The sequence below is a fragment of the Antrostomus carolinensis genome, unplaced genomic scaffold, assembly GCF_000700745.2.
Source record: "Antrostomus carolinensis isolate BGI_N321 unplaced genomic scaffold, ASM70074v2 scaffold20513, whole genome shotgun sequence".
Lineage (NCBI taxonomy): Eukaryota > Metazoa > Chordata > Aves > Caprimulgiformes > Caprimulgidae > Antrostomus > Antrostomus carolinensis.
Genome location: NW_010306122.1, coordinates 30 through 23755, shown reverse-complemented (window position 1 = coordinate 23755; position 23726 = coordinate 30). Strand labels below are relative to the sequence as shown.

General features: G+C 37.8%; 2 protein-coding genes across 3 annotated transcripts in view; one reads left to right on the top strand and one right to left on the bottom strand.

Moving 5' to 3' along the window:
• The window catches only part of PLCG2 (phospholipase C gamma 2), a 56413-nt gene extending 42543 nt beyond the window's left edge, over positions 1-13870 (top strand). Inside the window, exons 23-32 of the mRNA XM_010165021.2 lie at positions 561-627; positions 853-1010; positions 3687-3789; positions 4752-4961; positions 5576-5721; positions 6724-6838; positions 8089-8256; positions 8851-8939; positions 12488-12672; positions 13449-13870. Coding sequence (XP_010163323.1) covers positions 561-627; positions 853-1010; positions 3687-3789; positions 4752-4961; positions 5576-5721; positions 6724-6838; positions 8089-8256; positions 8851-8939; positions 12488-12672; positions 13449-13491 — 1284 coding nt within the window. The 3' untranslated portion in view covers positions 13492-13870. The remainder of the gene's footprint in view (positions 1-560; positions 628-852; positions 1011-3686; positions 3790-4751; positions 4962-5575; positions 5722-6723; positions 6839-8088; positions 8257-8850; positions 8940-12487; positions 12673-13448) is intronic.
• Positions 1534-23440, bottom strand: SDR42E1 (short chain dehydrogenase/reductase family 42E, member 1). 2 transcript variants are annotated; one of them, XR_727989.1, is made up of 3 exons: positions 23311-23440; positions 20693-21871; positions 1534-1546 (listed from the first exon to the last, which is right to left on the bottom strand). XR_727989.1 is itself a non-coding variant. In XM_010165022.1 (2 exons), exons 1-2 carry the CDS (start codon positions 23376-23378, stop codon positions 20764-20766), a joined length of 1176 nt encoding a protein of 391 aa, XP_010163324.1. In that variant the 5' UTR covers positions 23379-23440; the 3' UTR covers positions 20690-20763. The 2 variants fall into 2 exon arrangements, 1 of the variants encoding a protein (XP_010163324.1); XM_010165022.1 differs by lacking the exon at positions 1534-1546 and having other exon boundaries at positions 20690-21871.
• Between the last annotated feature and the right edge of the window lie 286 nt (positions 23441-23726).

Genomic DNA, 23726 nt, shown 5'->3' with positions numbered 1-23726 from the left:
TAATATTTGCAAATAAGAAAACTATGTGGCCAAACACCTTACTAGCCATTTCACACTCCATTATTCATTTTTTATGCATAACTAACCCTATACTGTTTGTCAAAAGTGTTTAAAAATATAGTCTAGAGTCTTGGACAAAGATCTCTTCAACAAAATAAACCAAAACTCAATAGTAAGCAGTTCTGACATCTTGGAATTTTAAAAATAAAGTGTTGAATTCTTTTGTTGTTCTGAAGCACTTCCAGTGATTTGTCAGGAGTCTTTGGAGGGAAATACATGTATTAGATTTCTCCCCCAGTCACTGCAACTTTAAGCAGACTTGAAAAATGAGCAGTTGTGTCAAGAAAGAAGCTGCCCTCGTCTTTTTGGCTACTCTCACTATTGAGATTCTTATGTGTTTCTCCAAATGAGAAATACTTGATATGAAACAAGCTTTTAAACATGATAGTGGGCATGCTTTCAGTGAAACTGAGGTTAAACTTAGTGCGTGTTTATTATTTGTTAATGTTCTGTGCATATTCACTCAAGATTTAGAGCCAGATTTAACTGATGTTTTTCAGATTATCGAGGACAATCCATTAGGCTCTCTGTGTCGTGGCATACTGGTACTCAATACGTACAACGTGGGTATGTATTTTTTGATGCTTACACTTTCTGTGTTGAGTAGATTATTTTCTGTTTAGCAAGAAAGGTTTTTTTCAAAAACACGGAACACCTACTTGTATTAATATAGCTAATACAATCAATATGATGAATCTTTATGATACTAACTGTTGCAATAAATCAACAATGACAGGTTAGAAGAACTGTTGGATTTTAGTATAAATTTCTTCCTACTGTGTTGCCTAACAGTGAAAATGCCACAAGGGAAACACAAAAAGCCTTTTGTCTTCATTCTGGAACCTAAGAATCCAGAAGACCCATGTGTTGAGTTTGCAACTGATAAAGTAGAAGAACTTTTTGAATGGTACCAAAGTATCCATGAAATCACTTGGAAAACTGCAGAAGAGGTATTGATAAAAAATATATCCATTGTTGTTCTTTATAATGTACTGATATAAATTTACAATAGGATTTGTCTTTAACTGCCATACACTGCTAAACCGTGCTACCACCTGGTCCTTCACTCTCTTGCATATTACTGTTTTTCTGTTCATTTTATTGTTGCTGTGAATCTTGTTCCCTAAACTCTTTTGCAAATGCTATGTAAATTAGCATTTTATGTAAATTTATGTTAACAGGAGTTTTTCAGCAGACTACTGTCTGTGTTGCACCCTGCATCTCAGTGGAGAAGTATGTTTAATAGTACAAAGTAGATACCATTACAATTTTACATCTGTTTATGCTGGTTCAATCCTAGTGTTAAGCAGAAGAAATTCAGATACCAGACTGTTCTGTTCAGACTCGTGACTGCAGTAGTGAGCATATGTGAAATCTGAACTCCTTTTGCCTAAACTCTTCTTAATCCCATTTACTAACTCTGCTTTCCAGTGAATGCAGTGGCACTCATAGGGAATTGTTTGACTAATACTTTATTTATTTTTAACTAATAGGCACATTCTAGACATTCTTCAGGACTTGCTTTTCTTTTTCTGATTTATTAATTTACCTCCCTGTCCTCTTTTCTAGTATTTAAAAAGTCTTTGACATGACTAAACAGCCCTTACAGATGACTGTGCTTAAACATACTCTTCACTTTTTTGCTTTTATTAACTTTTTATGGTTAAGTGGGTGATGAGAGTGATGGAAAATGTGTTTCAGTATTGTGTTTGCTCATGCTGTTTTTCTGTCATCTGGAGTGGTAATGCTCTGGGGGTTCATCATAATCCTATTTATAGCAGGCATGCTGGTGTCTCAAGCAGAGGACTGCAAATTCAGCTAGGGAAGAAGCAACAGGAGCTATTGACCTATTGTTGGGGGAGGAGAGATGTGGTTCTTATGTCAGCCTTTCATTTAGAAATAAAAATGAGAAAAAGAGAAACATGACCTAGAAGAAGTGTCTCTAAATGGAATGTTTTTTATGGTACATCAATGGCTCTTCAGGAGCTTGGCAGCTTTTTCTCTCTCTGTAGCTTTTCTCCTTCAGTTAGAGAAGTATTAAACAGTCTGTGTTCAAAGATGCTTTAAAGCTAATTTCTGTCAATCAGGAGGCTTTTCTCACAGTGTGGCCTCTAGAAAGTTCACATGATAGACTGCTGCATGGGAAGGGGAAAAAAAATGAGGAAAGGCCCTTTTGCCATTACAGTTAACAGCCTGAATTTTGGGGAAGATAAAAGCATAGTGAGTCAACGCTATGCTACAATACAGTACAGATGTTTTTTGAGTTTATTTGTGGGCTGTGTCCATTATACACAAGAAATAAAACTAAGCTTCACATCACCTCTTTTTAATACTGACACTTGCCATGCTTCTAGGAATGGTTGTTCATTGCTAGCTCTCCTGCTTGGTTATCAGGCCAGGTTGGATGAGGCTTTGAGCCACGTGGTCTGATGACAGGTGTCCCTGCTGATGGCAGGGGGGTTGGAACTAGATGATCTTTAAGGTTCCTTCCAACCTATACCATTCTATGATTCTGTGATCACTAGAGGGTTATATCTAAAGATGAGCTCATGGCACCTAGAAGTGGTCTTTTGCTATTTGGAGCTCTGATTCCTGTTGAGCAACGTCTGGGAAATTGTGGTGGATCACTAAGTACAGTGAGGTTTGTACAGCTTTTTCCCAAGGTCATTTCCAAGTCTAAACGCCATATTCCTCTTTGCTTTTCTCAGACTTCAGTGTATAATCTCTGGTTCAGTGAAACATTCTGGAAACCCAGGTCTCCTTAGCTCTGATTTTCATTCCTCTTCAGTTTGTCATGTTGAGGGAATTCTTTTGGAAGACTTCCTAATTACTGCTGCTTCATAACCTCTTGTACCAAAGCTAATCACTGTTCAGTATGGAACTCTTCTAACATTTTGTCCTGTAATTGCTTCTTCTGTCTGAAAAGCCTCCAGCCCAAATGTCACCACTCAGGATGAGTCTTGCTGATGTCTGCAGTTCCCAATCTCTGGTTGCAAGGGCTGTTGCTCAGCTTCCACAGAGCAGGTGCTTGAGAACATGGAATTAGATAGTGGGTTTATTACTGGTGATGACAATAGGATTGCACATGATTTTCCATACATAACATTATTGGTTTGGTGTGCAAGTAGAGAACTACAGGAATGATGCTCGTAGTGTCTGAAATTAGCTGTTTGGGACTTACTAACAAGAATTAAGTCCTGCTTGGGATTGTAAATAAATAGAGAGACACTTCAGTACCCTTTGCATTTTTTTTGCATGTTTATACGAGATATAAAGTTGAGAACATAACTAAAATCCAGTAAAACCACATTAAAAGAAAAAAAAAATATTGCCAGGATTCTGATTAGAATTGATCAGAGAAGGACTGAAACACTTGCTTAAAAAAAACCCAAACCAATACAACAACCCCCCCCAAAGCCCCACCACCAACTAAAACCCAAGGCTTAGCCTGTTCTCTGAATTGGGTCTTAAAGTACATTACATGTATGCAAGTGTCTAAAGCATCAGGTAGGAATCTGGGCAACAAAGAGTGTGTCTACTTTGTCATTTCATTAGAGTATACCCTGGAGTTACTGTATCATAATACTCAGTGTATTTGTAATGTAAAACCTTGTTACATTTTACAGGAGAACAGGAGGAAATACTGGGAAAAGAATCAATTGATTGCCATTGAATTATCTGATCTGGTAATTTACTGCAAGCCAACAAGCAAAACCAAGGACAATTTAGGTATTTCCTTTAACATTACATTGGGTTTTTACTCTTTCTACTATCTTTACATATGTTAGTTGAAATTTTAGAACTTAAAAGAAAATCTGTCCTTTCTCTGCTGGAAAACAAAGTTCTGCCTCACCCATGCAGTTTTCAGTGGCACTCTGAAGTTGTACAGTAGGGACCTTGATGCTATTCAACTGTCACAAAAAACTGTCAGAAATATTTAACTATTTAACTAGAGACAGCCTCTCATAGGTGTCTTTAATGGGGAAGCTCACTAGTTATGTGTCAATTGACTTTTTTGAGATTAAAAACTGACTGAACGCTTGTGATTTGTTCATAGAAACCATCAAAATGGATCTGTTGTGCGTTCTGTATTTTTACTGTAAGAACCTGTTTGCCATTTATGTAAGCTATTGGGATGGTGCATGGTTTCATAATATAAATGAAAACTGGGGTCTGTGGAAGTGTGAGTGTGGAATCTGACACTGAAAGTTGTACTTCTTATTCCAGTTTTTTGTCATTGCTGCTGGAGAAGCCAGCAAATGTGCCCTTCTTCCTTAAGTTTCTTTGCAAACGTTTTTAATAAGCTGTCAGTGTGGTTAAGACATTATAATTATAGTCATTGTTTGAGGCATGGGCTAACCCTGGCTCACCCTTTCTTCTCTGCATTTAAACCCTGGAAAAGATGTCTCATTTAAATATGTGTTATAGTGGTCAGAAGTGCATTATTAGCAATGATAAGATGAGAACATGACTATAGACTCTTATCTGCCCTCCTGCAAAGCATGTGGCAGGCAGGCAATTTTAACTTTCAGACTCGATGCTCAACCAATTTGCCGTGTCTGCATGAAAACTGTGCCAATTACTGTATTAAAGGACAAAGCAAAACAAAGTAAAACAAAGTGTTAGTAGAAATGCAGTCTAAATGCTTTCTTCTTTTAGTAACCACTCTTCTTCCTCCCTACCCTGTGTAGAAAACCCTGATTTCAAAGAAATCCGTTCTTTTGTGGAAACCAAGGCAGAGAGCATTGTAAAGCAAAAACCACTTGAGTTGTTGAAATACAACATGAAGGGACTGACACGTGTTTACCCTAAAGGACAGAGGGTCGACTCATCCAACTACGACCCATTTCGCCTCTGGCTTTGTGGCTCCCAGATGGTGGCTCTTAACTTCCAAACTCCAGGTAATATTCTCTTTAAAAAAGGATCTAATCCACTTTCCATTTCACCATAAACGAGCCCCTTTCTGGCCCCTCTGCGACTCCAGTCACTGTTGCTGTCCTATTTCTTTGTACTTCCCAGCAAGAAGGGATGTACTTTAGCAAGAACTCAAGTTTGGTATTGAGTGTGTGGATTGCCTGATAGAGCTGGTCCCCAAAAATCAGTCTCCAGAAACCCTGTCTGAGCATAACAAGCCCCAAACTCTGGAAGGTTTATTTCACCTTGATTTCTTTGTGATAAGCAAGCAGAGATATTTACAGTAAGTTGCAGGTGGATGAGCAGTTGTTCAGCCACAGGGAAGGCTGGACTCAATTTTCCAGTAAGGGACAGCTAGCTTATGACACATTGATAGGAAACTAATTGTGAATGGAGATGGGTTTATTGGGATTAAAGTTGGTGAGAAATGGCCTGTCAGGTTCAGTTACCGAAGGGAACAGAGTCTTCCAACTTACCTTTCCAGCTCTTTCTGATAAAGTGGTGACCAGAAAGAATTCCAGAGAGGAGCCATTAGTCTGGTGCTTCCTTAGCTTTATTCAAATGGAGATCTTCTCTTCTGACTCTTTAACTCTCTCCCTAGATAAATACATGCAATTGAACCATGCCTTGTTTTCACTTAATGGACGCACTGGCTACGTTCTGCAGCCAGAAAGCATGCGAAATGAAGAGTATGACCCAATGCCAAATGACTCGAAGAGGAAATTGCAGATGATTATGACAGTGAGGGTAAATCTTTTTTGTAAATTATATTTTTTTTAACAAGTCATAAATATCTATAAAACTAAAAATAAAGCTATTAGGTTTCAGAGCAAGATCTGATAGATTGTCAAAATACTGTTTTTAAATGTCACTGTGTTTGAGAATAAAACTAATTCCACTGGTTCCTGAAAAGAAATACATGTCTTTATCATGCTAATGAAGCACATGCTATAGGTCTGAAAACAAAATCTCAGGATAATTTTATATAAATGCTAATAAAAATTCCAAATGAACTAACCTGCATTTCCAGTCTAATAACTTCTCAATAGAAGGGTCCTATTGGAGACGGATTAGCAGCAGATTAACTAGTTCAGAGATTTCCAGTGTGGAAGAAAGATATTTATAATGAGTTATAGAAACTAAGCAGAAATAATAATAAACAGATCATCATATTTAGTACGCTGTGACTTAATCAGTGTGTCATTCTCATTTTTCATGGAGAGATGGTTTTATCATTTGAAAATTACGCCATGTCGTCTTCTGGTGCCAAACAGGAACTGAACTTGTTTTGCTCTCAGTTGCAATACAGTAAGACATGTCCTTTAAAAAGATGTTTTCTGAGAAGGAAGAAGCACATTAACTGCTTTTCACTACAGTTTAGAGAAGAGGTAAACAGGGGCTGTGATTTTATGCCTTTAAACAAATATGTGATAAAGGCTGAGGAAAGATAACAGAACTTGGGTTACAGGCCTGGTTTGGAACTGGAAAGTTACTGTATGTAATGAATGTCAGCAACAGTATCTTAAAATAAAAATCTCTGGGTTACCCAGACAATGAAATATATTATTATTGGTGGCATAGATACTATGTGTAATACATGTAAACTTATTCAAGAGAGGGAGTGTGTATTTTTACAGGTTCTCTGGATTTTTTTTCCCCTCTCTCTAGTTCTGTAGTCTATCTTCTGTGCAGAAATAATGGTGCCAAGTTTCCCTTGGAGGTGATTTTAATTTACAGTTGTTTTTGCAGGTTTTAGGTGCTCGTCATCTCCCTAAACTTGGTAGAAGCATCGCTTGTCCCTTTGTAGAGGTAGAAATTTGTGGGACTGAATATGATAACAACAAATTCAAGACAACAGTTGTGAGTGAGTATCTGTGATTTTCTGTGTTGTGGGAATATTTCCAGAGCACTTAAGTAAAACGAGTAGAGGATGACCACGTATTTATGTTGTTTGTAACTGGACAGCAACCTATAGAGGGAGGAGTAGGTTAACTATTGCTCTGGACTGATGAGTTATACGATAGTATTCTCTTGCTTGCCTCAGGGACAGGTAATTTGAGAAACTTCAATGTATATCAAATTTAGAAAAAAAGAGTACTGTTGCCGTTTGTAAGAATAATAAAAAAAAAAAGCAGAATTCTGTTATGTTTTTGCCTATGCATAGATTTGTGTATTTGCATATTTTTTAAAAAATTACTGTCTTGAAAGTGCCTCCAACAGTGCTAGTCAGTTCCCAAAAGTCTGGTCCAAATGGGAAGTTACTACTGTGAGATCCAGACTGTGTTTATTTAAACTTGGGTCCTAAGACTGGCATCCCCTCAGAGACAGCTTGGGTATATATGGCTGTAAAGTAGTATAACTTACAACACAATAGAGGTTTGATCAAAGCTCACTCCAGCTGAGTTCTGGATAAGGGATGTATGTTTGTGTGTACATGAGCTTCATTTAAGTGCACTGAAGTAGGGTGGTATCTCAGCCACTTAATATTTCACCATTTAATATTTCTGGATGTAACAGTGTTCCTCTTGTACACAAGAGGCTTGGATTCTAATTACCCAAACCACTGATACCAGTGGAAGATAAACACAGAATCGGAAGCAGAATGTGCATTGTGGCTCTTTGGTACTTCAGAGAAGAGGATTATGATTTTAACTTTTTATGGGAAGTGACCAAGACTTTGGAGAGCAAACTTCCTGGCTGTGTCACACATACCAAATTACTCGGTGTTCCATAAATGACTGTGAGAATTGGGACATTGTATATTAGTCTTCTCAGTGCTTTTCCTGCTTTTCCTCTGATACAGAGTATGAGGCTCATGAATATGAGCAACGAATTAGCTTTTTTTTCTTTACAAGCACATGTCCAAGGAGGTTTTATATGTTTAGATACAAATGATAGCTTTTCTTCATGGATTTCCATCCCTGCCAAGTTTCCTCCTATCTTCCCCCACAAATAAACAAACACAAACCTCCTGAAGCCAGGTTATAACAGGAGACAGGTGGTTAATAGGATTTTTGGGCCTTTGTATCTCCAGAAAGTGTCCTGGGATACATACCCATATGTGAATGAAGTGAAATTATTGCTTCATCCTGCAATGTTTCCTTTTCATTACAGATGACAATGGCCTTAATCCAGTTTGGGCACCCTGTCCAGAGCAAGTGAAATTTGAAATTTATGATCCAAATCTAGCATTTCTGCGCTTTGTGGTTTATGAGGAGGATATGTTCAGTGATCCCAATTTCTTAGCACACGCCACTTTTCCCATCAAAGGAATCAGATCAGGTAAGATCAGTGAGTATAGTAAGGGACTAAGTCAGAAAGATGCTGTTCAGCGTTGCTGAATTGTGACTTTGCTCTCAGTAGCAGCTACAACGTGCCAAAGGACAAGTGCTCCTTTGATCTGAGTTCCTTTAATCCATTGTTGTAGTGTATACCTATTTAAAATAATCTTCTCACCCTCTTGAAATTCCTTTTTTAAAATTTGAGGTAGGAAAGCATTATGTAGAATAATTTGCACTGTTTTTACCACATACTCCATTTCAGCAACAGGGTTATGTACTCTGAGTGAAATCTGGGAGGATTCTTTTTCTCTTTTGGTGTCAGAACATTTATTTTGTTAATTACCTTAGATGTGGATGTATGTAGAGTACGTTTTCTGCTTTCCTCTGCTTCTGGCTTTAGTTTTCAAGAGCATGTGAAATCGTATGTTTCTTGCCTTTTGCTTCTCTGTAATTGCCATAGCAAAGCCTGCTCTCAGCACTGGAGCATTTGAGCAGTGAAGGATCTCTTAACCCTCAGGACTGTATGCACCTTTTGTGACCACAAATAACCCTTTGCCTTAACTTAATTGTCCTTTGGATGTGTTTCCCAACCCAGGTTTTAGATCAGTTCCTCTCAAGAATGGCTATAGTGAAGATATAGAGCTGGCCTCACTTCTGGTGCACTGTGAAATGCAACAAGTTCTGGTGAGAACCACTGGGGGTTTTTTGTGCACTTAAGAGTATGTTATCAGTTCTTTGTGGAAACCAGGAAATTATGATTTTTCTCTTCTGTGTCTGATGTGCTAGTGTCAGCCATTTCCTCTGTTGGTTCTAGGGAAGACCAGTAATGCAAATTGAGTTACTCTCCCTCTGGGTGGACAGATTATGTAGCTGTTAAGAGAAATAACGCACTAACAAAGCCTCATTACCTTCACTGGTTTTTGCTGTAACAGCATAGTCATAGTCTTCTTCTGTTAACTGATGCCGTGTGAAGTGAGCTAAATTCAGCTTTGGCTTCATAGTTGTAGAGAATAATCTTTTTTTTTTTTTTTTTTTTTAAAGGTCCTACCTAAAAATAAATCATTTTAGGAAGAGAAGATAGTAATATCTCACAGTATTTCATTAAAATAAACAACCCATCAGGTGGCAGACATATTCTGGTTCTTACAGAAGTGCTAATCTGCTTCTTTTAAGTCTCTCTAAAACACCTAATTGAAGTACTAAGATTTTTAAACATACAGGGGAAAAAACAATCACAGAATCACAGAATGGTGGGGTTGGAAGGGACCTCAGGAGATCATCTAGTCCAACCCCCTGCCAAAGCAGGTTCCCCATTTTTTTAATGATGAATCCTTGCTCATGAAGCCAGGCATTAAAAAGTGGCTGATCAGAGAACAACATTTGTTGGTGTTCCAAAGGTGCTGCTGTATATATTGATTTGAAGCAGGATTATTCTCAGCCTCTCTATCAAAATAATATTTTATGTAATGTAAATACACTGGTGTAGAGGCCATGTGCTGAAAGTTTAAAGATGCTTCTGGGAAGTGGGTATTTCAGGGTGCTTTCCAGTACCCTTCAGATTCAGAGGAAAAAAATAAAGTCCAAGTTCTTATTTGTAGTCTTTTACAACCATTCAGGCTTACACTGCAGTTCACACCAGTGCACATTATTTTTCCTGATTAAAACACCACCTTCTGCTAACTATACATCATTATTTCTCTGGAAGGGTTTGTGCCCGCAGTTGCATACACTGAAGTGGAAATTCCTGAACTGCATCACATTCTTTTTCACAAAGGAGTGGCAGCCTTTTAAAAATATCCTTTGTCAAGGTTTTTACAAAGTCACCTTGTAACACATGACGTAAAATGACTGTGTGTACTGACAGTGTTTTGCAGCCATGGTAGGTTCTGTTGGCTAGTGAAGAGCGGGAGACGGCTAGAAGCTGAAATCAAGAGTGTGTGTGTGTATGTGCTTGTAAACAAGAGAGACCAGTGTCCTTTGAAGATAACATTTAAAACGTTTGTGTTCCATGGACACGAGTCTGATAGAGGAGGCCAGATAAACTGGTATTTTTGGCTTGCTGCCTTTCAGAAAACCGGCAGCAACTGACCGTTTCGTGGTAATGTTGAGTATGGACGTCACTTGTAGCTATGTTGCAAATTCCTCCTGCTGTGGTTTTTCTTCAGAAATTCAGATCATTATTTGCCTGGGGCAGGAGTAGCTCTTAAAGTGTTGTTCATAGCAGCAGTATGTCTCCCAATCTGTCAGCACCGAGTCCTTTGACAGTAGCGCATTTCGCACTTTTGAAGCCCCTTCTGCTTGTTAAGCCAAATGAAGATGCAGCACAGCTCCGTGTTTTTACAGTGTCTGATGTCTCTGGGTGGTAATGCAGTGGCAGGAGAACTTTCAAAAATTTTCCCTTTTGTTTGGCAGTCTGCAACAATCCAAGACCTGCCATAGTTAATCAGCTCCTAGAACTTTTACCAGATTATCCAAGAAAGCGTCAGAAAAGATCAAGGCTGCCTCCATCTGTTCTTCTGCCCCTTCTTTTTAAATGATGACCCTCCATAAAATGATATAATTTAATAACAGGCCTGTTTGTATACAGAGCCCATCTGCATACTCTTGGAGATGAAATACAAAATTCTAAAGGGGAATTACAGATGGCTGTGGAATTTCTCAGGAATAGAGAAGCAAGAATATTGTAGATGTCAGCATGCACATTTGTGAATTATTATGTGGGACCTTATGCAGTTTCTGTTGAAGTTAACTGGTTTTCTTGATACTGTAGAAATTTTACTGTACTGAGGATGTTGTTACATTTAGGAGCATGTCTTATTTGCTTGAAAATTGATTTACTTGCTTCAGAAAGTGCCTGTATCTCTTCAGTGTTTTCTGATGACAGTCATCAGCCTCGATGGTGCATATGTTTTTAACATAAAGATTGAAGTGGACATTTTAAAATGGGGTTTTAAAGTCTAGCTTTGTGGATACATTTATTTACAAGAAAGAATAGTAGTAAAGTGCATCTTGATGATTACACCTGCAAATCAGTAATTGGCAATCTGCTTTTCCCTTTGTGATTTGGGAATGCAAAATTTCCTTCTCCTTTTAAAAAGAAAACAAAAGAGAAAAATTACTTTAAAAATCTTAATCAGTAGCACAGCACTGAGGCTGTTTCAGTTGCTTCAACCCATATCTGGGAGCTGTAGGAATGAGTTTCAGGAGGAAAAAGAGGGTTTAGGCAAGAATCTTGTTGCTCTAACTGAAACCCCTTGGGTATGTTGCTAACCTGTCAATTTTCCTCGATCTGAACTGAGTGCAGAAAGAGGCATTCTTATTAGTAGGCTGCCTCTGAAAATGTTAAGATTTATTACATTTATTGATTGAATGTCATTTCTTGTAGGATGAGTATCTTGTTTTCCTGCTGATGTGAAAATTAAGACTTCAGTACTGGCTGTACAGTTCCCCACTAGTAACTCTATAAAAGAGAAAGCTTTTGCATCCAGGGTTTTGAAGTATTAAAATAATTTGAAGTCATAAAGGGAATCGGGATTATTATTTTATGCTTGTGGAGTATTTTGAGGATTTCTACTGTGGGATGCATACAACAACAGAAAATCAGACTGCTGCAAATTGTTCTTCAAGTACTTCGTTTCTCTGCAAGTATTGAATTGCCATAGCTCCACAGAAACACAGGGTCTGTCCTTTCTTGATCATCTGAGTACTTGCTGCTATTAGGGGTCATATTTACTAGTCGGTATTTCCACCTTTAGTCTAGATTTCAATAGGAAGCACCAGGACTGGTAGTATGTAGCATAATACACAAATATGATGGAACAGTTAAAAATTAAACTTTTTTTTTTAAAGTATTTTTAAAACTTAAATCTGATATCCCACTATGATACACTATTTGCTGTCCTTTCCCCAACAGACTGACATACTTTATTAGGGAAAAATATTCCAATAGTCGTCTCCAATACACGTTTCATGTCTTGTGTTGGAATGTCCCTGATGTTCGAGGGTATTGCTGTTGATACTGTGGGGCTGAGGGGTTTTTTTGGTGCTTTCTTAGTAGGTTTGTTTCCATAAACATTTCAGAAACATCTTATAAAATTAATTTTGTAAAACACTTTATAAAAACTAGTGGAATGTGTTTAGGAAAACAAAATAATCTCCTAAACTATGTTGATTCTACGTCATTTTGGGTATGTGTCTTACAAGTTACATTGATTTCCAATATTCTTTTGAAGGAAAGTGAAGAAGAGCTTTATTCCTCATGTCGGCAACTTCGGAAGCGCCAGGAGGAGCTTAATAACCAGCTGTTCCTTTATGACACCCATACGAATTTAAGGAATCCTAACAGAGATGCTATATTAAAAGAATTCAATGTAAATGAGCACAAACTACAGATATATCAAGAGACATGCAACCGCAGGTGGGTGGATAATCATTCTCCTTTCCAAGGCAGCTCTATCTAGAAATGATTTATGATAAGGAAATCACAGATTTATCAAAACGAGCATCTAAAGAGAGTGAATCTGAAGCAAGGAAGGGCTTTGGTGAAGCCAGGCTGGGCTGCACGCCGCTAGAGGCCAGCAGATGCTGTGAAATGTCTGCTCAGTGAAATCTCCGTTTCATTGATAACAGTGAAACATGTAATCCTGTGAGTTTATATTCCTCTCTCCTCCTGCTTTCCAGAAGGAGAGCCTCAAGTATATACAGACAAATAAATAAACTGCTTCACTCCTTCTACACTATCAAAGTTATGTCCCTGGAAATGTCATTAGCATATTAGGTATGTGGGAAGAGAACATGCTTGCAGATACACGCACCACGAAAGATAAAAACAGTATTGAGTTGTAACAACATAGAATTGTCAGTTAAGTGTCAGAACATGATCCAAGGACAAAGGATCTTTCTCCTTTGCCACCGTCTTTGGGCTGGGTATGCAGGAGACAGACAGAGACTTCATGTACCAAGAGGAAGTCTTGAGTAGATCTCTAGATGGGATGGGAGGAAGACTTTTCTTTAAATATTTTTACCCTTTTTTATGAATCATTGGCTTACTCCCATTTATTGAGGAACGAAAAATGCAATGCTTGTTGCTGGTACATTAATTGCCGTTTATATCTAAGTAAATTGAACTTGGTGGACTGTTTCCTCTGAGAATTTCCTATTAGTCTTGACTTTTTTCTTTTCTTTTCCCTTAAGATTAAAGGAGAAGAAAGTCAGTAACAGCAAATTCTACTCTTAAAGCAGTTGTTCTTTGATGCATACTTATGGTGCAGTTCAGGAAGAGATATTAATTTATCCTGGTCATCCTACTCAGTGACCGTCTCATCAGACTGAATGACTGGAAGAAGAGGAGGAGGAGGAAAGATGCGTTTCCTTAATAATTTCTTGTTATAAGAAAAACTGGTTTAATTCCTAATAATTTATATTCTGTACAAAGCATACCCTCTGTGCAGGCCAGGCCTTCTGTATATTGAAGATTTTTTTAAATTTGAGGGCATGTAGTTGGATAGACCTCACTTCTCATTATCAATACCTGAAGTACAAATATAAATAACCTACTGTATTTGTGTATGCAGGCTATAGATAAGACATTCACAACAATTTGCATGCATGGAATCAAACCACTTTAACAACCTGGTTCCTTAAGATTAACTGTTAGTGAGTTTTTAATTTATTAAATGCTATAAAAGCACTTCTACACCAGCATTGTCACATCATGCATGTTACAGTGCCCAAGGTAGCAGATTGAAGTTCCGATACTGTGTAAAATATTTTGGGCAGCTGATAGCTCAGGCTGTATTGCCTCTTGTTAAAAGTTTTCTGTTATGTTTTTGAGAGCTAGATATTATGTTAATTATGTTGAAATCAAATATCCTCTGTGACTGTAGTTGTGTGTTTTTTCTGTTGAACTCTCTGTAAAGGTTTAAGAAAGGAACCATGTGTGAACCTGTATTCATAGCCCTTTTGAACCTATATTCACAACCTCAAGGCACTGGAAGGAAAAGTTTTAAGATAGGCAGTAGGAAATATCTGTTTGTTTAGGGAAAGGAAGGGTATTTCAAATTCTGAAAAGCATTTACTTAAGTATAGTATCATTTGGCAAATTCTTTCAGCTGCTGATGGGCTTAGAAATGAATTTTTTAATGAACTGTCCATTTTTAATCTTGCAATCCTACTTAGACAATAGTGTCAAATTATAGTGTTCTGTAAATGTAGGCCATTTTCCCAAAATGTATCTAATCAAAGAGTGATGGCATGCACAAATATAGAGGTACACTGTTCTTATGGCTGTAATCAGATGAAGAACATGGAGCTACAGATGAGAAAACTTGTTAGATTAGCAAGTGTGTTTTCCTGCCAGAGGAGAACCAAAGTCCTTTGATGGGATATTTAACACCACTTGTCATAATTCGTGTGTGTGTTGGTTCTTTGTGCTAGCACTGTGTTATTACTATCAAATTCCTAGTTGCTTCATCTCTACATGGGTGTAGTTTTGTTATCTGTATGCTTGACTTTAACTTTCAAATGTGTGCAGAGGAGTTAAGTTTTTCTGTCCGAGTGACTGCCTGGGGCATAAAATACTGCATACATAGTGCTGTATTTCTGATTGCAGAAAACTTGCATGGATTTGAGATTCAAGGCCTGATGAAGCTGCCTCAGCAATTTCCAGTTTCTCTTGCTCCCCATGCTATGACTTCTGTTGTTTCAAGAGCCACTTAATTGATGCTACTGTGCATTCACAGATGATGGTTTGAGGAACCCTCTTGAGATTTTAGTTATTCTGTAAAGACAGTCTTGTCTCAAAGATGAAAGTGCTGTAATAATGTGTCCCATAATGGGGTGGCTTCTGTAAATTTTTTATTATAAAGAAATTAATTACTGATCAGTCAGCTGAAAAAGAGGGCAAAGTTAAAGGCAGTTCTCTGCTTTTCTTCCTCCTGCCTGAAATCTCTTCAGTATCCACTTGTGATTGACCTGTCCAATGATTAGTTGGGTGCAAAGAAAGAAAAACTCATTATCAACTGTGGATTTGGGAGGTGGAGTTATAACGTAGACTGCTGTATAGAGCTGGGCTTATCTGCAGTATCCAGGTGTAATGGGATGATCCAGTTGCTGTTCCTCGAGGCGAGGGACCTTTGGTGTGCATGCAATTTGTAACACGTTCCAGGATGTGGTTAGTTTGTCGTATGATCAGTCCCTGTGCTTTATATTTCATTGAACAGCCTCCATGATTCCCATTTAATGTTGTGAGAACACTGTTGTCAGTGTTGATTAGACAAGGTGGCCCACAGCCTTGTCTGGAAGGTCCTGAGGTTGTTGCTAGAAGGGGACAGGATTTACAGGCAGCTGAGTGCCAGCTAGGTTTGGACTGATCACAAAAAGTAGGAGACTACAAGATGCTAGGGCTTGGGGAGATCAAACCCTAGAGACTGAGGCTGTTGCTGTGATGGGTTTTTTGTTTTGTTTTGTAGGAATTTTTTTTTGTTGTTGTTTTTAAAGCTCAGTTCCAGAGCAGGCATAACCAAATTGTCCATTTGTCCTGGCTTCTTTCATTTGTATGTATATTCCTGACACAGGACAGCCATTGTGTGATGAACACAGGAGTTCCTTGTGCTGCTGCTGTGCAAATATTTAAGAATTAGCACATTTTATAATCCTTTGAAAAGTCCTGTGCACATTCTCCACACATACGTGATGTCAAAAGTTGTAAGAGGCACTCCCTCAGTATTTATGAAAATGTGTTTCGTTTTACAGTGAGACTTTTCCCCAGAGTATGATGTTACACTCTATTCAGAAGGAAAATACTGCATTGGCTGCTTTGTTGACTTGCAAGTGATGGGCAAGGCTATGAACTAACTCTTGTTTCTTGCATTGTGTTGTAACTCCAAAACCTCACCTCTCAATTCTTTGTCAGGGCAGACTCTGTAGCAACTTATTCACAGTTGCAACTGTTTTAATATGAAAGTAGGTTTGAATGTGTGTGCTGATTTTTATAATCTAAGAGGAAAAACATTTATAAATTGTTTGAAGTTAACAATAACTGTTAAATTGTTATATTCTTGTAGAAACTGTTTAAAATCTTTAAAATAACTTATTTTTAATAAATAATTTTTGATATCTCATCAGTGATGTGAATAATGCCAGATGCTTCTTTGTTTAAGCATTGCTCAGTGAATTTCATGAATTCTGTCGGTCAGTTGAGGCAGTATGAGTGAGTTCTTATTGAAAAGTGGTCTGCTGGTGTGTTATGGTGTGTTCTGCTGGAGGTTGGAGGAAGGGCATTTCTGTGTTTTTTTAAGATGAACTGACTTATTGATTGTTTCCATAGACGTGGTTATTGTTGCACTTCATCTGACTGCAAACAAGCAGGGCAAAAAGAAAAGGTCAAAGATTGTGTTTAACTTGCAGCTCCTAACCGACCTTTTTCAGTGATAGGTAGATATAAACTTCAGCCCTAGTGAGCATCAGATTTGTATCTACTCAAACAATAAAGTCTGAACAAGGGGAAAGATTCAGTTTTTAGCAATTTGGAAGAAAAGTATTATTGACGTTCACTGTAAAATTTTATCAGCATACATTGCATGGGCAAAAGTCCTGCTGGGTGATTTTTTTTTTTCATTGTTGGGAGTCTTGGGATCAAAATTTTTCTTAGTCTTTTGATAAAAATTATATGTATGTTGAGCTATGAGTTATCTGCAGCCTCGGTCTTCTAGGACGTCATTAGCTGAGCCAAAATGGTCTTTATCACCTTTTAATTTGTGAATATTGGTATGCACGAGTTCTGAAGTCCAAAAAATTCCTTCATTAAAGTGTTCTGTTGCCTGTGTTCTCACTTTTTTCCACCCCAGTGCATCTATAAGTTTCTCTGTTGCAAACATTTTGGTTTTAGTTTTGCAGTTCTCAAACTAACCTGTACATAACTAGTACATGTAGTACATAACTAGCTATATACCAGTGATTATATTTTAATTCTTCAAAGTAGTTGTAAAGAAACCTGAATGCAGCGTGGCAGCTGAAGTGCAGTTGTTGAATTCTGCTATAGTTGTGTGTCAGCATTTCCAAGTACAGTCCAGCAAGTTGACTTTGTTCCAGGCAAATTCAATTTATAGCATTAGAAACAGAAGTTAAATATAATGAAAATAAACCTTCAGAATCAGTTTGGAGCCCAATTTGTCTTCTGATCCCTGACAGTATTTATAAACATGCACGGCTATTAGTTTTAAAAGAATTTCAAGTGCAATTTCATTACTGCTGGTCTACATTCTGAGGTGCTACTCCAGCAAAATGGGGAGCCATGAGGTTGACAAAAGTAAAGCAGAAATAGTTCCCTTAATACTTGTGTACTCCTGAATTGCAATTTGATCCCCAGATCTTTGACAATATGTGTAAATTATCAGTGTTCAGGACACTTTTCTCTGAAGATCACATCATAAATTATTAAATATGCTACTATATTGTTGGAAGTATGTGGAAATTAGTAATAAATAGAAATTAAGAAAAATTTTGGTTGGATCTCTTAGGAGAAGGTACTATAGAAATCTGGTCTACTTTAAAGATGATTGACATTTAAATTTCTAAAATAAATTAGAAGTGTAAGTTGTTCAAGTATATCTGTCAGAGTTTTACCTTCATATGCTGTGAATGTGAGGTTAAGTAGCTGACCAAAGATTCTTAAGATATCCACTTAAAACATCGGCATCACTCTTTTGTTAAATAATTTTGAGAATGAGGAAAAATTGAAGCCGTGCTATATTTTCAGTTCTGCTTTTTCAGTTTTTAGATGCATTTCTGGTAATTCACTTTCAGGAAAACAGGTAATAGATTAAAATCTGGAAAATAAGGTAATTTTTAAGCAATTTAAAAGTATGTCCTTAAGCCACAGATTTCCTGTTTTCATTTTGGAAAGAGGAAGAGTATCTTTTGCCTCTTCTGTAGCCAGCACTTTGCTTTTTTTACAAGATGGAGCCGAATGGCAGGGAATTAATGAATGTACTGACACACTGTTGATGGGGTTTGGGGTAGCTGTTGCCAAGCCGCTGCCTCTTTCTCCCACCAAGTCCCTGATTTAGTACCCTGTGCTCAAGCAGAAGTCATGGGCTGGTAGGACAAAATAATGTCTCCTGTTCTCTTATCAGTGAAATGTTCTGTCCTTGACTCCAGACAAATGAAAAGGTTCATGTGTTGAGCTCAGTTTCTGCAGGAGTTTTGGTATTTATGGGTTATTTTGGGTTTTTTTTTTTGTCTTCTCAGGAGCTTCCTTTTCTGTTGTACCTAAAAATTTATCCAGGGCTTTAACCTCAGCCAGCATTAATATGTGGGTTTGACTTCATGAGTTTAGGACCCTTGCATAGATTTTGTTTTTTTCCACCAACCCCACCATTGAGATAATTATGAATGGCAGTAGCTGAGTTTTGGTAATAAAGAGATCACAAATAGCAGAAGAAATTCCTCTGGGGCACAGGAGTTATGTTCCATATCTTAAAAATATCTTTTTACAAGACTCAGAATGAAATACTGGTGCTATGGTTCTGTGCAACAGGTTTGTGCAATTTCTTGTACATTTTGCTTTTGTTTATTGCTTGTGCTGGCATTAAAATTTCTTAATCTATTTCTGATAAGATTGTGTCAAAACCAGAGAACTTAAAGGGGAAAATAACCGAGTGGTTTTCACTTAAAACACAGGGTCAGTTGTAAAGAACAGAGCGGTCCGATGCTTTCATGAGGTCGTGACATGTCTTTATTTTTCCTGTTTTTTTATGTTTTTATTAAAAAGAAAGTTTCTTCTTTCTGCAAACTATGATGATGTATATTAATGACTTCTGGAAAGCGGCCCTTCTGCCATCAGCACTCTGTTGGAGACACATAAGCTCTTTATAAAGGAGTGCAACACTTCTGCTACACAAACACCGCTGCCCCAGGCCCCCTCAGTTTATTTGCTACTATAGAAAAAGAAAAAGTTTAATTATCTTTTGAGCTATCCCTCAAGCTAAGTCTTAAATTTAGTTTATTTCATGGTGTACATACTGGTAGAGGAATGAAGGAGGATAAAAATCAGATTTCAAGCAAAACAAAACATCTAGTTATCAATAGTCATTTATTTTTTTTAAAGGTAAACTTCTCAGGAAAAGAACTCAATGTTCAGAAATCGTGCTGGTTTTAGTCAGCATTAAAAAATCTCAATCTTCTGAACGTGGGTGGCAGGGGACTTTTAGTTTAGTTTCTCTATTTAGGTATTTTCTGAGAATCCTTTAACAATGCAGTAGGACTGCTGTCTCTCTTCACTTCCCCATTTAAATCGCAGTAGTGTTTCACAGAACTCAGGTAACTGGAATTTATACAAAATTAATTTTAAGATCAGTGCAGTTTCAGCTCTTAAAATGGAAAGGCTAAAGTTTAGAGAGAAGCGTGAACTTCTTGAAGGACTGTCCTTTTATCAAGATGTACTGAAACTGTAATGCTGATGGGTTAAGGGAAAACAACTTTGTGCTTTAACATTTTGATGTGAAGTTTCTCAGCTCAGTATCTTCCCATTTTAAACTGACAGAGATGAGGGAGCTGCTAGAGCCAGTAGTGACCTGTACTTAACAAGGTCTTATTTTGTTTTTAAAACTCCACAAAATTCAGTTTCATTGTATCAAGTGTTATTGTAGCAAAGGTGAAGTTCTATTCAAATAGGTCGGGTGTTAAAGAAATATTATTAAAGGCTAAAAATGTTTTATAAACAGTGGAACATGAGTGTAATCACTTACCAAATGTCTTTGATGGACTTTTTGTTTAACCATTCAATAAGGCTGGGAAAAATCATAGGTCTTATTTATGAATGCACTTTAGCTAGCTCATTCATTTTAAACAGGCATATTTTACTGTTAGGAGAATCTACAAATCCATGTTGCTTCAAGCACTTTGCTATAACTTTGATTAAACATTGTGCATTTTCCAGAAATGTCATTAGATATCACAGAGTTAACTCAGAAAAAATGTACGAGAATGTACTCGTTAAAAAAAAAAAAGCATTTCTTTATTGTCAAGCAGTTTATCAGTTAATCTTGGTTAGGCACATATACATCCAAGCTGGAAAGCTGAATTTGGGTTTGGAATGTGATCAAAGAATAAGCTTATTCTCCTCTGGATCATGTAGTACAAGCTTTTTAGGAATAAAGGGCAGGGATCACTAGTATAACCCCATCAGGGAGGAACGGTCAGTCTAAGGACATTTGTTCCAGTCACTGCAGTGTGCTGGTGTTCCTGCTCTCTGCAGTTATACTAAACTTCATCTGGTTAGTGATCTGATAAATTTTACTCTGAAGAGGAAATATGTATAAAAATTACATCTTTTTACTCAGCATTTCCATTCCTCAGGGATAAAACTGTTGAAGGACACAAATGTGTATTTTCTTTGGTGCTGGGTTGTTTTTTGTTTGGTTGGTTTTTTTTGTTACCTGTCTGTCATAACCAAGAGTATTCAGAGAACACAACTGCATTCTGTCCTCCATACTCAGTGTTTCATCTTTCAGAGTGAAAATGTAACTACAGATGGAAACCATGAGACCATCACAGCAATCAGCAGCAAGAGCAATCCTCCAGCCCTCACAAGATGCATAATAGTATATTTTCTTGGCTTTGGTCCACATCCCTGAGATCTGAACCACTCAACCACTTCATTCAGGCTGTATTGCTGAGGCTCATATCCCAGCTCCTTTCTGGCTTTCTCCATGCTAAAATAATGCGTGACACCAGTTTTGTAAACCTCTGTGCGAGTGAGGAGAGGCTGAAAATTATAAACATGGCCTACAAGAAAATGAACCACTTCAGTAAGGAATGCAAAAAAATAGACAAGGGAGAGAGGAAGACGACAGGTTGGGAACTTGTAACCCAAACCTTCCACTAACGGTCGGAAAAATTCAAAGTTATTTACAGGCCTGCCATCTGAAATAAAATAGGCTTGGCCTGCAGCTATGTGCTTTTTGCTGGCTTTGAGGGCCTCAGAAGCAAGGATATGAGCCTGGACTAGATTGTCAACGTGTACAAATTCTACTAAACTAAGAGGATCTCCATATACAAATTTAAACAGTCCCCTTTCAATGTAACTAACTATTCTTGGAAGATGTCTTTGTTCTCCAGGCCCATAGATGCCTGCTGGTCGGAGAGCACAAGTCCTCAATACACCTTTCCCATTTCCAAGCTCAGCACCGTTTGCTGCCAGCACCTTCATTTCAGCTAAAGATTTGGTCCGGGAGTAGTGATCTGGGTGAAGGTGAAGAGGTAGGTAAGGCAGAGATTCATCCCCATTTTCTATAATCTGCCCTCCAAATACCACGTTATATGTACTTGTATAAACCAGACTCGACACTCCTGAGCTCTTGCAGGCTTGGATGACATTTTCTGTTCCTTTCACATTAACATCTTCTATAAGTTTTCGGTTCAGCTGCTCCCTGCCAGACATTCCATAGGAAGCAATATGGAATACGCAGATTACATCTCTAAGAGCCTCTTCCACTTCAGAGAGGCAACAGACATCCCCTTGCATGAACTTTATTCCCTCTGGCACAGTTTGAAGTGGGTTCATGACATCAAAGAGAATCACATCAACTCCCTTTTGGTATATGGCACAACCTAAACTAAAACATGATAGAAACCATATGTTAGTGTACAGAGCATATTCAGCACCTGGAGTTAAGAAAAGCCTATTAACTATGTTAATAGTTTTGTTTGTTTGTCTTTAAACCTACCCTCTTTCAGTTTAAAGCCATTAACTATGTTAATAGTTTTGTTTGTTTGGTTGGTTTTTTTTTCCCCCAATGGGAGTCCTTTAAATATTCAGTCATCTATTATGGAGAAGATTCAACTGTGATATAAGTACTGAACTAATTTCTTATGCTCCATCAATACTTTCTATGAGGGAGAAAAGAAAAAAGGGAAAAAAAAGAGGTGAAACTGCTGTAAAGGAAAATTCAGAACAGAAATAACTGAAGTGTTTTCAGCAGCCTTTTGGAAGAATCCAGCTATTTCTCTGCTTCTGTCCCCTACAGATCAGCAATAGCAAACCTTTCAGATGGAAAACTGTAGCCAAATATATATATATATGTATGTATACACATACACTTTAAATCTTACTGGTTTTATCTTACTGCTTTTGTGCTATCCCAGTTTTGTCAGGACAACAGGTTCGTCTTTGCTGTTTGAAATTTATATAGAAGAGGAATGAGTGCGATGCCTCTAAGCTGCTGTGAATACTTTGCCACATGCCTACGTATTACTTCAAGTTATGGGTATAAACACAGGTATTGACACAAAGTAAAAATCTGGCATTTCTCTCTCCCTTTCCTACAACTGTTGTGTTTCTATAGTGTTTAAAAGATGAGACAGTGGAATTAAAAAAACAAGCAGAAGTCATACAGGTATAGTCTGAGATTTATTTTTTTTTCCCCCCTGGTTGAAATTTACTTTCTGGTCATGACTGTAATCTCACTCACCTATGAAAGCAAACTCTGAAGGTACTCTAGAAGATAGTCTAGGGCTCAAAATAGGATTTTTTTCTTTACATGATTTAGCCTATATGTCTATCTACAGTAAGGGGAATTGGATTTCACTGAAATAGGTACCTTACTAACAACTCTAATCCTACAGCATCAATGCCCATAAAAATAAATATATTATTGAGAGTAGAGAGCAGCTGGAGGATTTAATCTATGAGGCTAAGCACGTGTGTAACTATTTGGCAGGCTATGGCCTGCTGTCAAAAGAATGATCTGCCTACAAGTGTAGGCTTGCTTTTGAGAGGCTGGAAGATGATGATCTAAATCCCTAGTACTAAGGTGACCAGACAGGTAAATGTCTGCAAACCAGTTGATACTTGACATTTGGAAACACAGCAAGATACGTGCTTAAAACATTTAGAAACAGAATAACATGTTTGTTTAAAACTGAGTCCCAAGATTAACCAGAAGATAAGCATATCAGGCTCTGAGTTTTCTCTTTGACAGATGGATTTTGTTGCCTCACCAGCAGCAATCTCTTACATTTATTCTTCTAAGTATTAACTATTTAATGCACTAACCGGAAGCCAAAATAACCACCTCCCCCAGTAACGAGGACTGTCTCCTTGGCAGTGTTTTCTGGTTCCATCCTCTTTCCTTTGGCACTATTGAAGGAAATTGACCTATAAAACACATTGTAAATATACACATTAAAATCAATCTGAATTTTAATGTCACTACACATTCAGTTATTCACCGATCTCTTTCGCGTTTTAATTGAAACCCTTCATTTCACCACCTGCTAAGCAAGGCAGAAAGGATGCCTGTTGTCAAAAAAGCAAATATACAGCTGCTATTCTGAAGAGTTAAATCTTCAACTCCCCTGCCCGGGCCTTGTTCTGCGGCTGTTCCGTGTGCACCGACCGCAGGCGGAGCAGTACGGGCGGGATCAGGCCGCTCAGCCCGGCCACCCCGCCCCGGGAACAGCCCAGGGCCG

Coding starts and splice junctions, on each gene's coding strand:
- SDR42E1 (XM_010165022.1), bottom strand. CDS start 23,378: ATGGAACCAGAAAACACTGCCAAGGAGACAGTCCTCGTTACTGGGGGA. Junction 21,872..23,310: donor GGTGGTTATTTTGGCTTCCG/GTTAGTGCATTA, acceptor ATCATGTTTTAG/TTTAGGTTGTGCCATATACC.